The following is a 13,766-nucleotide window of genomic DNA, read 5'->3' as shown; positions in this document are numbered from 1 at the left end:
TGAAAATAAATGAAGAAAAAGAGAGATGCCTATGAGCAGCTTCTGCAATGGGGGGGTGTTTCAGAGGACGCGGAAATAGAAAAGAGTTTGTTGCATGCCACTAGGGGCTCGGGAAGTGACGCGTGTTTTGTGGCGAGTGGGGTGGTGATGCGAATAGTGAAGGACATTGAGCATTTTCTGGAGGAAGGGGCCGGGGAGAAGGTTCAGCTACGAAGATCAAACTTATCCTTTCTTACCAAAAATAGAAACTGCACTTGCCAAATTAGGAAACATGACGTGGCAGAAATGCAAAAATATATCCACAAAGCAAGCCGATGGATGCAAAAGGTGTCAGGTCTTCTGGGGAAAGGGGCACAGGCTACAGCAGAAACAGCAGCACAGATAGCAAGGGGGGCGTGCATGGTTGTCAGGCAGTGCAGGGCCCTGGAGAAAGCTGCCGGTGTCTGTGTGCTTCCTCTGGTTGACAAAACGCTTAGTGCCATTGTTGGGGTGCTTGATAGGCTAGAAACAGCACAGAAGCTAGAGATACTAGAAGAGGGGGTGGGTGCTGCAGGTGGCCCCGAAAACGCCAATCCAAACATTTCGGGTGTTTCGGGCATTTCGGATGTTTCGGGTGTTTCGGGTGTTTCGGGTACGGCAAACAACCCGAACACAGCCATTGCCAGCTCTTTGTCTAAAATAGGCAATAGCATAACTGAAAAACAGCACTTAGCCATTCTGCCGCATGTTTTGCAGCTGCTAGAGGAAGGTAGAGGGTCTGGGATGCACGCGTTCATTGTTGAGGTGCTCCAGAGCGGGTGCACCGCCCTGGGCGGAGACAAAGGACTGTTTTCTCTGTTTGATGCACTCTGGGCCAAGAAAAGGGGCAAACTGGATGAAGTGATCTCCTCTATAGCGGTGGAAGAGACTAGCTCGCTGGTGCTGCTGCAAAGCCTCTTTCTCTACCTCTACCACACAGGAAAAGATCCTTCCGGCCTGCTCAGGCATCTTGTCAGTGAATGGGAGAGGCTTGGGGGAGTGTCTTGGGGCTTGGGCGCCATTGAAGCGGCAGATACCCTGGGCACCACCCTGGTGGTCTTTATCGGGGCTATAGTCCATGCACTAGACAGAACGGACCTGGTGGGCGGAGACCTTAAATGGGGTGTCCTAAGCGCCGTGGCGCTGGTGCACAGAGAGTATCTCTACGAGGAGATAGAAGAGGCGCTGGGCGTGGGGACAGATGCTTCCATGTTTTATGTACTGGCGGTGTCTTTGGTAGATTCGTCAGTTACAAAATCTTTTTTAGGTAAGATAGTTGAAATGAGCCATGTTGACGTGTCCTACTACAGTATTCTGGCTAATGTGGACAATAATGAGCTGATATGGGGCAGCTTGCCAAAACACCCGCAGCTTCAACTGCTCCATCTCGTTTTGCTTAAAGACCTGCCCAGGCTAGATGAGTACATCACCGCGGCGGCGGGGTGTAGCCTCAGTCTTTCGGTTGTTCTTGACCGAAACCTGCCCCCAGCACACATTCACCTGTTCGCACACCCCTGGATTGTCTCAATTGACCTGGGAGGGGTCTTTTGCTACCCAGAGGTGCTTAGGGTCTTACCGGTTATCTCAATAGACATGGATGTGATTGAGCACCTGGCGCAAATCACTGACAGCGGCGGGAGAGGCGCTCTGTGGGGCATCTTCCTTGAGGCGTTTGTATCGCTCATGGCGGGGAGTGTGCAGGTAACAAGTCCACACTTCCACCGGGAGCTTCTAATTAGAGCCCCGCTTATAACCCGAACACTGGCCCGAATTGCCCCGAAACAGGAGGCCATCGTTCAAGAAGCTATTGAACTGCTTGAAGGACCCTCGCAAATATCGGAGCAGGAAGAAAACCATGTGTATCAGGCACTGGGCCTAGTAGCTGGGTGCACCAGAGAAAAAACGCTTCGAAATGATATCATCACTTACCTGAAAAAAAAAGCAAAGAGCGCTTTTTTGCCCAAAGTAGACCTTACGCCGCCACCCACCACGCTCTCCATCGCCACAGCCACCACCGAGAGACACATTTCTCTTTTGCTGGAAAACGCTCTGGGGTATACCGCTACGGCTCTCAAACAGTCCAGGTACTTCCAGGAAGCTGCAAAACTATCAGCGCGAGAGCAATCAGTGATCAAGCACTTGTTCAAGAGGCATAGGCTGTGCTTTGAAACACTCTGCCGGAGCAGCGCGGTGCTTGCCAGCCCGGACACGCCTCTGCACCAGATTATATCCCAATATCGCAGTGTTGAGACACTTCTGCCAAAAGAAAGGCCCAGACCCGCTAGAAGTATCCCGAACAGCCTTGTTCACCTTTCCAGGGCGGTCACAGACACTATTTGGCCAGAAAAACCTTTCTTCTACGACCTACTAGAACAAGTTCTCAAAGAAAAACAGGCTCTGACCATTCTAGAAACCCAGGCTATATACAACGTCCTTGAGTACGCCTACGCAGACAGCAGGCAGAGGTATGGTCGAATAGAGCGGGAGCTAGCAAGGTACAAGGCACTCTACGCCCAAAGAACCAAGCTGTCATTCCGAGGATATGGCCAGATGCACGGCACTAAACAGATGCTAGCCCTCGCAAAGTACCAGAAAGAGTTTTTCACCAAACACTACAACTTTTCATCAACAGAAACCGTTATCTCTGATTATTTTAACGGGCTGGTTAGCATTGCCTCAACCACAATGCTTGTGTTTATACTGCGGCTGCCCATGCCATACACAAAGATTGTTGCGGAGGTGCCGTGTGCTGCATCGGCTGCTTTTCTCCAAATCTTCTCCGACCTAGACCGCCCCGTGCCCGAACACGCCTACTCGGGGGTGTCCTGGTTCTTTTCAGCCGACAAAAGAAAGCTGCCCCCCGGAAACATGCCCCCCGGAAACATACCAAGCGAGAGCGACGAAATACACCTGTACATCAACAGGGCCGCGGATGAGGGGGCGCTGGGGGCCAAGACAAATGCCGAAGCACCGTGCCCGTTTCCAACGGTTGAAGATGTTCTGGCAGCCTCAGAAAGACTCACCCAATGGACCTCTGCCCTGGATAAGTCGGAGTCAGCATCATTTGTGCTTTCAGGTGCGCTTATTCCCCAGCAGAGCAAAAAGTTTGTCAATTTCCTTATTGAGACAAAAGCCAGAGAGCGGTATCGGTTTCTTCGGTCTCTGAAGGAGGGAGCTGTCTTTAAACAGGGAAGCGAGGTTGAAGAGGTGCTGTACATATGCACGCGGAACAAACACCAGGTCATTGAAGCACTTGGTAGACAGCGCACCCTTACCACCAACGGTCTTTCTTTGGCTATCTCAGCGTTGGAGAAAAAGTGGCTTGGAATGCCTTCGGAGGCAGCGCTATCGGCTGCCAGACCTGCCAAAACGTTTGTTACATCTATTCTCAGCAACCCACGCGCCGAGCCCACCCATTTCCAGAAAAACCTGGCCACCCACCTTCTGCTGCTCAAAGTTGAAGAGGGCATCAGCCCGACGCGGGACAAGATGGAAACCCTTCTTTTGGTTGCAAAGCGCCTTGGTTCATTGGCGCGCCCGCTGGAGCCGCGCGAATCTTCTTTTCAGGCACAGATTCTTTCAGTTCAGGTTCTTTATACAGTTAGAGAGTGTGAAAAAAAGCCGCTTGAGATTCTTAATGAGCTGGTGCGCCCGCACATAGACCGGGACCACGGCGCCGAGAAGCACCGAGTCCTCAAATCGCTGGCCAGTGCCTGTCTTCTTATCTTTAACAGGCACACGCTCTACCCGGCACCGAAACAGCCAAGCACTAGCTCAGGGCTGGAAAAAAACACCGTTGCGCTGAAAGAGGAAAAAGCCGTTAAAGAAATACAAGAAACCCGAAAGAAAGAAATAACCGAAGTTGAAGCACAGGCGCATGCAATGGGCGTTGCCCTGTTTATTACCCTTGCAGAGACCAGCGCCGCCCAAGATTACGTCATCTGTCTCATCCACCTGCTTTTTTCAGAGGTAAAGTCTCCCACCGCACTTAGCACCATTACACTAGCAGAAATACCCACAGCCCACTTCCTCCCCCTAAAACAGCAGATCATCTCCAAATACTTTGCTCTTCTTACAGAGCCCTTTTCTCTGCTATCCACACATCTGGAACAGCTGATTCAAAGATTTGTCGGCGAATTTCCATATGAGGTAATTTATGACGTATTTATTCGTGAGGACAAACAAAAACCATCTCTTTTTCTTCCCCCGGCCTTGCGCCAAACAACTCTATCGGTGGTCTCGGCATACAAGCTCATTCTCAAGCTGGCCCGGGATGACATGCCTCTGGGCGCCCCCTTTCCCCCGAACGTTCCAGTGCTCACACACACCATGCACCCAGGAACACGCCCGGTAACTATTTCCAGGGTGCTATCAGATAGCAAGCCCTTGAAAGGCATCAACAAACCCGTTCTAATCAAAATTCTTGGTTCTAACGGCTGCATCTACCATGAAATCCTGAAAAAAAACGATGAGCTAAAACAAGACATTCTCAGCACCCAGGTCTTCCACTACATGAACGCCACCCTACAGTCCTCACAGAGCTGTGCCTACCTGAAAGAAAAGATCAGAACGTATAAAATCGTGGCTCTGGAGGTGTTTTTCGGGGTGATGGAGTTTGTTAAAGACGCTGAACCCCTGGGAGCGGTGGCAAACGCTCTCCATAAAACCTTTTTCCCAGAAGAACTGCCCACCAAGGCCTGTCGAGAGGAAATGTCGACCCACGCCACAGCCTCCCTTGATAAGAAAACAGCGGCGCTTGCCTCACTCTTTGAGAAGCACTCCCCAGCCCTCAAACACCTTTTTACCGGATATGGACCATTTGAATACTTCAAAAAAAGAAGAACGTTTACGGTTTCCTTCGCCATTTCAGCCATCTCCACCTATGTCCTGGGCCTAGGCGACAGACACACCCAAAACATCCTCATTGACAGCTCTACCTGCGAACTGGTCAACATCGACCTGAACCTTATCTTTGACCAGGCCAGACTTTTATCCGTGCCTGAAAAAGTTCCATTCAGGCTAACAAGGAACATTCAGCAATGCCTGCTCACTCGGGACGCTCTCTCCTTTGAGCGCGCCATGGAAGCCTTCTTCCAGGCCCTCAAGGCCCAGAAAGACCATCTCCTTGTGTTTATCGCCATTCTTAAAAGTGAGCCCTTGCACCGGTGGAGAATCATCCAAAAACAAGCCCTAAAACAGAAAAAACCGTTGTTTTCTGATTATGACAGTATCATCAAAAGACTCGAGGACAAGCTTAACGGGATAGAGGACGGCTTCCTCCTCAGCAACTCAGCACACGTCCAGTGCCTCATCCACCAGGCCACTGACCTAACCAACCTTGCCTCAATCTATCCAGGATGGGCGCCATGGACCTGACCTGCACCCATATCTGAACCTTAAATGAAGCATCACACCCCGACCCTCCACCACACCACACCACACCCTGACCCTGCATCACAGGCCCGGCCTTAAATAAATAAACCCTCGCACCGTCCCTACACTGTTTTATTAGGTTATCTTCTCATAGTAATCGATTTATGAACCATCTGCTCACGTGCAAAGAATTCAAAGTACTGACTGATGATTGAAACGGCCAAAATGATGTTCTGCCCCGAGCCAATGGTATCTAAAAGATCGCTCATAATACAGATGCCTCCAATGATAAGCCCCGAAAGAACGGCTGCAATGGGAATGTACCTGTCAAGCGTTTTCTGGGTGCCCTCTGAGGACATGCCCTTAAGCACGAACTTTTGTTGCTTTAGCCCCTTGCCCACGGCAGCAGCTGAGTTTTCGTTCATTTCCACCCAGTAGTAGGCGATTAGTGCCGACGTGCCTATCATAAACAGCGCGTAGATGAGGAAGTGCACAGGGCTCTTCAAAGCTGCAATGATGTCAGAAGGCGGTGAAATGAAGTAGGCTATACCGCCCACTGGCTCGTATCCCATGCTCTCTCCAATGTCCCACCTTCCAAGCACCTGGACCACCCAGCTCCTGGGGTACCTCAAAGCTAAAAACCTTGAAATCCCGTAAAAGGTAGTAATCGCCTGCTTCTGGATAATGATAGGCATGCTTGACACATAGAACAACTTAATTGCCCACTTTGGCGGTGACACCCCGTGCTGGGTTGACTCAAGCGGCATGTTCAACCGAATGTTATGGAGGTAGATAACTAGCCCGAACATCAGCCCCGTGGTAAACAGACAGAAGAGGTTTGGGTGGTTCTTTCGGAACATTGCCTCGTACAAAGCCCCAAGCTTGTTCTTTCTAATCTTTAGCAGCTGCAACAGCGACAGAATCGACCCCTCAAACTCTGGACCCTTGCCGTTGTTAAAAACTGACGGGCTAAGTGCCTTCCAAACGATTGACTCGCAAATGTTAGCTACAATGAACAAGTTCACTCCCGAGCCCAATCCGTACCCCTTCTGTAGCAGCTCGTCCAGTAGAATGATGATTACCCCCGAAGACATCAACTGCGCCACAATTAAGCAGCACACGGACATCCCAAGCTTGGCTGGCGACCCAAAGAAGCCGGTTGACACCTGCACCAGAGCATGCCCAAAGGTAATGACCAGAGCCAGCAGCTTTTGGAAGACCGCAAACAATGCTGCGTCCTCGTTTAAGCTTTCATCGACCGTGATAATCTGCGTGAAGGTAAGTAATTGAATAATTGATCCTGAGATAAGGATGGGGCTCAGCCCTAAATCCATTAGGGTGCCCCGACTTCCAGCCATCATCGCTCTCAGCCAGTAAACAGGGTCTGCCTTGTCGTTGACCATGATCCCAAACAATGGTATCTGGGAACATACAAGATAGATAAGAATGGCTATCATTGTCCAAAGAAGCTTCTCCTGGAAGAGCACTTTTCTAACTGGAGAGATAACTTCCGGCACGAACCGTGCAAATGGCTTAACGAAGTCTAGTCCTTTCATCTGCGTAATTAAACAAAATAAAAATTCTTCATTTTTGTACTTGCAATTCCCTAAGCCTCTTGGTTTCCTCAGGAACCTCCCCAGGCTTGAAACTTTTCTGGACTGTTTTAATAAAGGCATCGATGGGCTCGGGGGAAAGACTCTGGGAAGTGAAGTACTTTTGGATGTAGATAAGGTTTACCACAAGCAGATTGCCTTTTTTTCCTAATGGCTTGTTTTTGCTAATGAAGAGCTCTTTAAGCTCTTTCAGAAGAAGGCTCTCTAGAAGCCTTAGCACATCACAAGCGGTTACCTGAACCTTATTTGTTTCGTTTGGAGGAAGAACGGTTTTTAGCTCCTCCACCAAAGCAACTGCCCACTGCTCAGGGCGCACACTGTAGCTGCTCTCTTCGGTGTAGGAGTATGTGTACAGGTCCAGGATCACTGCCCTGATTTTGGATATTTCTGCTTTGCAGAGATATTGGAGGATTTCATCCTCCATTTCCTTAAACGGAGCCTCCGGGCTTAGGGCGGTTCCCTCGGCCGCTCTTCCAAAGGCTATCGTTGCAACCATTATGCAGAACCTTCTCTGAAGTGGTAACTTGCTGTTCTGGATAGCTTTGACTGAGTTGTTGATGTAGCAATTAAACAGCTTCCTCTGGTACTTGGGGAACATGCTGTCTTTTAGCTCGGCAGTAAGCGTGGCAATAAAAGCGTACAGCTCGTCTGCCGTGTAGGTTGGTGCTCCAGGCTCTTGCTTGGTGTTGTTCATTGTTTGGGCTTCAGGGTTTCAGGTTTTCGGGTTTTGCGGGCTTTCAGGTTTTCGGGTTTTGCGGGCTTTCGGGTTTGCGGGTGTTTGGGCCCTGGGACCGTCACAGCCTCTCTACTCCTTCAGCTGTATCTCTTGAATCGTGCTTCCTCGTATGAACAGGGTTGATGTTGCCGTTTTAATGACGACGTTCATGTAGGTATCTTGTGCCTGGAGTATGCCTGTTGCTGTTTTGTTGTGGTACGTCACAACGACCTCTTTGCCTGTATGGTTGTCCTTGCCCGGCATGAAAATTCATTTCTGGCTATTTTAGAAGTACTTTCATCTTCCCCGCAGTTATTAGATGCTCAACGTCCTTCTTTCTGACGAAGTAGAGCGACCCTTCTTTTGCTTCAACTAAACTACTCCCCATTTCTATCAGCCCACAGTACTCAAGGGTTTTCACGTGGACGTAGTAGTCTACTGGAACGTTTCGGTGCTGGAAGGAGAGGGTTGGGAATGAGGAAAAGTAGCTTTGGGTGAGCTTCTTAAACTCGGTGAGATATTGGCTGTCTTTGGGTGTCTTTGGGCTGCCAACAATCCAGGCTGCTTCTTCTGCTTTGTGTTTTTCTCTTTCAACTATCCTTACAATTCTCTCTCGCCTGTCAATGTCTCTTTTTAGCAGCAGGTAGTAAATGGAGAGCTCTATTGGTGGTGACGCCTGTTCTAGCTGGGCAGCAACGGAGGAAAGTTTCTTTTTCTTGTGCTCTATCTCAGACACCATCTTCTGCACCTCCTTGGGCACTAGCTTGTTCAGGAGTGCGGTGTTTAGAGGGTCCTCCTTCATTCTTTAGGCGTCTAAAAAATTCAAGTATAAGCGCGGGCGTACTTTTCCTTTTATTGGTACGCTTCTTTTTTCCGTGGAGGAGGATAGCTTTTATTTCTGCAAGTATGTCGTTGATGCTTCTGTACGACTCAATTACCTCTCGGAGCGTGCTTTCATCAATTGAGTCCATTTTTTTGTCGATGAAGCTCTTTATATAGAGAGGCAATTCAATAAAGTTCACTCCTTGTTTGAGTGCTTCTTAAAGAGCAACCAGTAGCTCTTCTGGGGCTGTTATGTTGTTAGGAAGATCAATTACTGCGAGGTCAACGTTGCCAACTGTGACTTTTTCCAAGCCAGCTAGCTTTTTGGTGCCAACTGTAAGCACAGATAGTGCTTCAGCTACTCCTGGGGCTAGCTTGCCTCGATTGACTCGGACCCAGATGCTTTGGGCTCTGGCGACGTTGATGCGTGTCCATATAAGCACCTTCTTGACAAAGTCTACGCTAATGGAGAATCTATGGATGGTGTTGACGTAGAAAACCAGCTCTGTGACCATAAGACTGCATATTGGCGCTGGGTGGTCCTCGATTAGCTGGACTTCTCCTGGGCTGCTTAAGACCAAGGCCAGTGTAGAGGCGGCGCCTATCCCTTGTGTTTGGTAGCAAAGGTCTTTCCAAAGCTGCAAGCCTATCGTTAGCTTGTCCCAGGTCTTGGCAGTTAGTTGAATTGCAAGTCGCACTGAAACCCTTACATTTTTTGGCAGCCGTTCAAGTTGTAAATTTTTCAGGGTATCTTGTTGCAGTAGGCGGCACCTAAGGGTTCTTAGGTGGGGCAGGTTAAACATGTAAAGGCTGCTAAGGTTGGCAAGCTCCAAGCCATCGAGGGAGGCCAGGCTTGTGAGGTTGGAGGTAGATATGCCCAGTTCAAACTCTTGAGTGGCTGTTTTTAGATCGACACTGGCAGCTAGCCAGTCAACGAAAAACGATGAAGTGCGATGCATCTGTAAGGACTTGGTTACTGCTAAGGGGATCTTGGAACTTGTGGAATCTAGTGGGTAGGGAGTGCCGATGTGCTGTATACACAGTCTTTCTATCTTAGAGGTGCTAAAAGCCGTAAGAAGCTTGGTCAGCTTGCAAATGGTGTCTTCCGGAGTGTCAGATAGGTCTGCGGCTTTTAATGCGGTGGTTCCGCATATGTTTACCCGTGAGAAGGTAATGCCTGGTTTTAGCTCTCGGGGAATCGCATCAAGGGGTATGTTGTTCACAAACAGCTTCATAGCTTCTGGCTGGTATTTGTACAGCTCTGTAATGGTTGGCAAGTGGTTGTTAACGTGTAGCAGATGGACCATGTCATCATAACCGTGCCCATACCCATACTTTGAAAGAAACTCAATGGTTGTTTCAGTTAGTTCGTCCCTATATGGTATGATCTCCGAGTCGAAGGAGCTTGCTCGGGACATCCCCATAATGCTTTGGTTGTTCTGGGTTGGCATGTATCTATCAGATAGCATCGTGAGTGCCCCCAGGCTAGCTACCAAGAGTTTTTTTGCTATTGACCCTGAAACAGTTGCCAGCATTGCCGCCAGGTTGGTAATGTAAAGCATTTTGCAAAAAATAATTAGTTCGGGTTTTGTGTTCCGGGGTGTCAGGTACGGTGTCAGGTACGGTGCTGGGCGGTCTTTCCGAGCTGGACGGTGCTGGAAAGTATTGGACAGTATTGGGCAGTATTGGGCAACAGTGATATGTGGCTGGCTTTATTGGGGTGTTGGCTAACTCATTTGACGATAAATCTCCGTAGACCGGGAACTTTGGGAAGAGGTATTGGCTGTTTGCGCATCATGCTTTCTAGATGCATATATGTGTTCGGATCGGCTATGCGAATAACAATGGTCTCAGCGTAGATAACATTGGCATTGATCCAGTCCACGACAGAAAGACAGAGGCTTTTGGTTATTAGTTGGGGGACAGAATACTCAAGTATCAACGTTTTAACCTTGATGCAACAGCTGGTATGGGATGCCCTAAGCATTTCTGTTTCGTTGTGGGTGTCAAAAGTTAGGGTTAGTGAGTTCTTGATGGTAAGGGGGTTGGTGGGGGTGGGAGGGTTCTTGATGCGCGACCAGTACCCATACCAGCTATCAAAGGTGGAGTCGATGTTTTTCCACTTCTTGCTGACTAGTGCAGCAATTATCTCTTCGGGTATCACTATGTCTATAGGCAAATAGCCAATTTCTAGATTTTTCAGGGTATCTTGTTTCAGTAACTGGCACTCAAGGGTTTTTAAATGGTTTAGGCCTTGGATTTTCAGAGAAGTGATACATGCGCCGTCTAAGTTATCGAGGGAGGCCAGGCTTGTGAGGTTGGAGGTAGATATGCCCAGTTCAAACTCTTGAGTGGCTGTTTTTAGATCGACACTGGCAGCTAGCCAGTCAACGAAAAACGATGAAGTGCGATGCATCTGTAAGGACTTGGTTACTGCTAAGGGGATCTTGGAACTTGTGGAATCTAGTGGGTAGGGAGTGCCGATGTGCTGTATACACAGTCTTTCTATCTTAGAGGTGCTAAAAGCCGTAAGAAGCTTGGTCAGCTTGCAAATGGTGTCTTCCGGAGTGTCAGATAGGTCTGCGGCTTTTAATGCGGTGGTTCCGCATATGTTTACTTCTGTCAGGATAAGATCATCTTCAAATTTTTCGGGAATATCATTTAAGGTAATGTTTTTCAAAGAGATGTTTGGCATATTGTGCTGGATCTTTATAATCACTATGGGGCGGTTAGGCCTTTTGATTGTTTTTAGTGGCGCATTACACTTGGCAAAAAACTCAATGGTGGCTATTCTATTTTGGTCAGCCACTGAAAGTGGTAGTTTAAAGCCATAAACGGGATCTTGTTCTGGGATGTGCTCTGGGGTGCATGGATGTGCTGAAGGGTTAAAACTCTGTTTTGATGCCCATAGACTGAATCCTACGATGGCAGAAACGCCAAGGACGCCCACCAAGAGCTTTTTGGCCATAGAGCCATGCTGGCTGACTAGTGGTGCCAATAGTGCAGTTATCTCCGATCCATAAATCATTTTGACAAATTTTTAAGCCAGTAATTAATTTGTAGCTTTCCAGGGGTTTTCAAGATAAAATTCTTCTGAAAAAAGCAAGAGATACTCACATTTATTACCCAGTTAGGAAGGCAACGGCCTGGGATAGAATATTTTTAACTGAATAAAACTCTTTGGAAAGTTCTCCATCAATAGTTAGATTGGTGCCATCTAAATAGATAAAAATATTTTCATTGATGACAAGCTTATCATCAACTACCTCTGATTTTAGCTTGGCATCGTTAAACATTTGCCGGAGATCGCTCAGCTTGATGGCTCCCAGACAGATCGGCTCTGTTTTGGGAAGCTCGTTCTCGGAAAGCACCAGCATCGTCTCCTTTTCTCCGGCCTCAAGACGTCCGCTGATGTACCCAATCATTCCCCCACCTAGTGGCTCCATCTTAACCTGCATAAGAAGGTCGTTCTGGATCTTCAGGGAAAGGGTCTGTCTGGCAGTGACTATCTCCTTGGTGGTTTGCAGCTCGTGGACTTCGGGGGCCGTCGCTGTAAAGGCAAGATAGTTGGTGAGAATGGCGCGATAGTCGCTGTTTTCTCCATAAACAACTAGCTTTTCAGCGGTGGCATCTGTTAGCACCACCTTGAGGTTGAAAATGTCACACTCTTCTGTGAAAAGCACCGTTTTTAACATCGGTTTTAGTTTGATTGCTCGTTTTGATTTGACAGTTATTTTGTAAAGCTTTTTCTGGAGAATGGCTGGCTGCACCTCTATTTTAAGCTGCAGCTCCTCCTCCTCCTTCTCTCGCGGTATGTAGATCGACTCTCCATAGTCATCCGACGCCTTTCTTCTGCCGGGCGCTGGGAAGGTTAAATCGTTCCCCGCCCCCTCTAGCTCGTAGTCCAGATAGGTGAGCGCTTTTTCATTGGTGACTATCTCATTTTGCACCTCGTACCAAAATTTGCAGAACAGCTGCCCCCGGTCCTCTTCTTCCTCCGAGGAGTCCTCAATCTTTTTCTTGACCAGGTTGTCTATCTTCTTCTCTTTTTCCTTCTTGTCTTCCTCCTCGAGCGTGTGCTTGTACTGCTTTTTCACCTCGCTCTCTGAGAGCCTGGTATACTTAACTGGCGACAAACTAACCTCCTCGGCGAAGAGCGGGGCGCTTGAAACGTTGACAATCGTGTTCTTTGACGACTTGGCAATTGCTGGAAGAATGACGGGCGCAAACCCTGAGAGGCCATCTTTTGCAATCACAAAAATAACTGACGCATCAACTACCCCATCTGGACACTCATCATAAAACGACAAACGGGGCAGGTTGAACGGATTCTCTTTCTCTTGGTTGAACTTCTGAAGGATCGAGCTTCCTGCCCACTCTAAAATCGTTTTTATACTGTCAAAGTACTTTTTTCCATAAAAGGAGTACAGTGCCATACTTACTGATCGCGACGTGTCACAGTTGTGAATGGTCGTAACAATTTCTAAGAGCTGTGAAAACGAGGTGGGAATAAACACCTTGCCCTCTTTCCGGGCGGCGGAAGCAATGGCGTCCATCAACGCCTTGTCCCGAGCTTTGCGGGTGCTTGGAGGCTGCCCGGCAACACTGCTGTTAACAATGATGCCCGTGCTGTTTTTGATGCTTGAAATGTCCATTCCATCCAAATGGGCCTCTTTCCGATGGTTAACCCGGTCAAAGACCACCCACTCCTGCCCATTGCTCTGTATCTTCCAAATCGCCCCTCCAAGCGAGCTGCCGCTGTTGAACGGACCAATAATAACGTCTTCTGCCAGTTCGTACGTTTGCATGTACTTTAACGGAATGATCCTATCAAATGCCTCATCAACGCGCGCCGTGGCTATCTCCCGCCCCTGAAACTCTTTCAACGTCCGCAACCTTTCCATCACCTCAATCCGCCCAAGGATCTTGATCGGCACCGTTCCAATGATTGGGACCTTGATCCCAAGCGTCTCCAAATAAACCAGCGCCCCAAGCGAGGCCACGTCACTGGAGCAGAGGAGAATGTGCGTAATCCCTGCAAGCTGCTCCAAATGGGTGTAAATGCTTAGGTCCAGGTCACACCTAGTCCCAAAGTTTACCAGAAGCTTAAGACCGGCTACTTCCACAACCATGCATCCCGAGCCCACTTCTTGGCTTCTTTCGACGTGGGTGACAACCAGCTCATCCTTCATGAAAATTCTTAAAAGACAAATTCTCTTCATTCT

At 48.6% G+C, this 13,766-nt stretch overlaps 8 protein-coding genes across 8 annotated transcripts; 1 reads left to right on the top strand and 7 right to left on the bottom strand.

Annotated features, from left to right (window-relative positions):
* Positions 1–9: 9 nt before the first annotated feature.
* Positions 10–5,394, top strand: NEDG_01966 (ataxia telangiectasia mutated family protein; the record flags this gene model as incomplete). The annotated part of the gene is made up of 1 exon (XM_067689384.1): positions 10–5,394. The coding sequence occupies one exon, from the start codon at positions 10–12 to the stop codon at positions 5,392–5,394; it is 5,385 nt and encodes a 1,794-aa protein (XP_067545114.1).
* A 137-nt stretch (positions 5,395–5,531) lies between these two features.
* On the bottom strand, positions 5,532–6,947 carry NEDG_01965 (protein transport protein SEC61 subunit alpha; the record flags this gene model as incomplete). The annotated part of the gene is made up of 1 exon (XM_067689383.1): positions 5,532–6,947. One exon carries the CDS (start codon positions 6,945–6,947, stop codon positions 5,532–5,534), a length of 1,416 nt encoding a protein of 471 aa, XP_067545113.1.
* Positions 6,948–6,975: 28 nt separating this feature from the next.
* NEDG_01964 (uncharacterized protein) lies at positions 6,976–7,698 on the bottom strand (the record flags this gene model as incomplete). The annotated part of the gene is made up of 1 exon (XM_067689382.1): positions 6,976–7,698. One exon carries the CDS (start codon positions 7,696–7,698, stop codon positions 6,976–6,978), a length of 723 nt encoding a protein of 240 aa, XP_067545112.1.
* A 111-nt stretch (positions 7,699–7,809) lies between these two features.
* NEDG_01963 (uncharacterized protein) lies at positions 7,810–7,983 on the bottom strand (the record flags this gene model as incomplete). The annotated part of the gene is made up of 1 exon (XM_067689381.1): positions 7,810–7,983. The coding sequence occupies one exon, from the start codon at positions 7,981–7,983 to the stop codon at positions 7,810–7,812; it is 174 nt and encodes a 57-aa protein (XP_067545111.1).
* A 16-nt stretch (positions 7,984–7,999) lies between these two features.
* NEDG_01962 (uncharacterized protein) lies at positions 8,000–8,521 on the bottom strand (the record flags this gene model as incomplete). Its single annotated transcript, XM_067689380.1, has 1 exon — positions 8,000–8,521. The coding sequence occupies one exon, from the start codon at positions 8,519–8,521 to the stop codon at positions 8,000–8,002; it is 522 nt and encodes a 173-aa protein (XP_067545110.1).
* Positions 8,522–8,759: 238 nt separating this feature from the next.
* On the bottom strand, positions 8,760–10,103 carry NEDG_01961 (uncharacterized protein; the record flags this gene model as incomplete). Its single annotated transcript, XM_067689379.1, has 1 exon — positions 8,760–10,103. The coding sequence occupies one exon, from the start codon at positions 10,101–10,103 to the stop codon at positions 8,760–8,762; it is 1,344 nt and encodes a 447-aa protein (XP_067545109.1).
* Positions 10,104–10,273: 170 nt separating this feature from the next.
* NEDG_01960 (uncharacterized protein) lies at positions 10,274–11,569 on the bottom strand (the record flags this gene model as incomplete). Its single annotated transcript, XM_067689378.1, has 1 exon — positions 10,274–11,569. The coding sequence occupies one exon, from the start codon at positions 11,567–11,569 to the stop codon at positions 10,274–10,276; it is 1,296 nt and encodes a 431-aa protein (XP_067545108.1).
* Positions 11,570–11,663: 94 nt separating this feature from the next.
* Positions 11,664–13,733, bottom strand: NEDG_01959 (cleavage and polyadenylation specificity factor subunit 2; the record flags this gene model as incomplete). Its single annotated transcript, XM_067689377.1, has 1 exon — positions 11,664–13,733. The coding sequence occupies one exon, from the start codon at positions 13,731–13,733 to the stop codon at positions 11,664–11,666; it is 2,070 nt and encodes a 689-aa protein (XP_067545107.1).
* Positions 13,734–13,766: the final 33 nt, after the last annotated feature.

The sequence above is a fragment of the Nematocida displodere genome, assembly GCF_001642395.1.
Source record: "Nematocida displodere strain JUm2807 chromosome Unknown 10, whole genome shotgun sequence".
NCBI lineage: Eukaryota > Fungi > Microsporidia > Nematocida > Nematocida displodere.
This window is presented reverse-complemented; position numbering and strand designations above follow the sequence as displayed.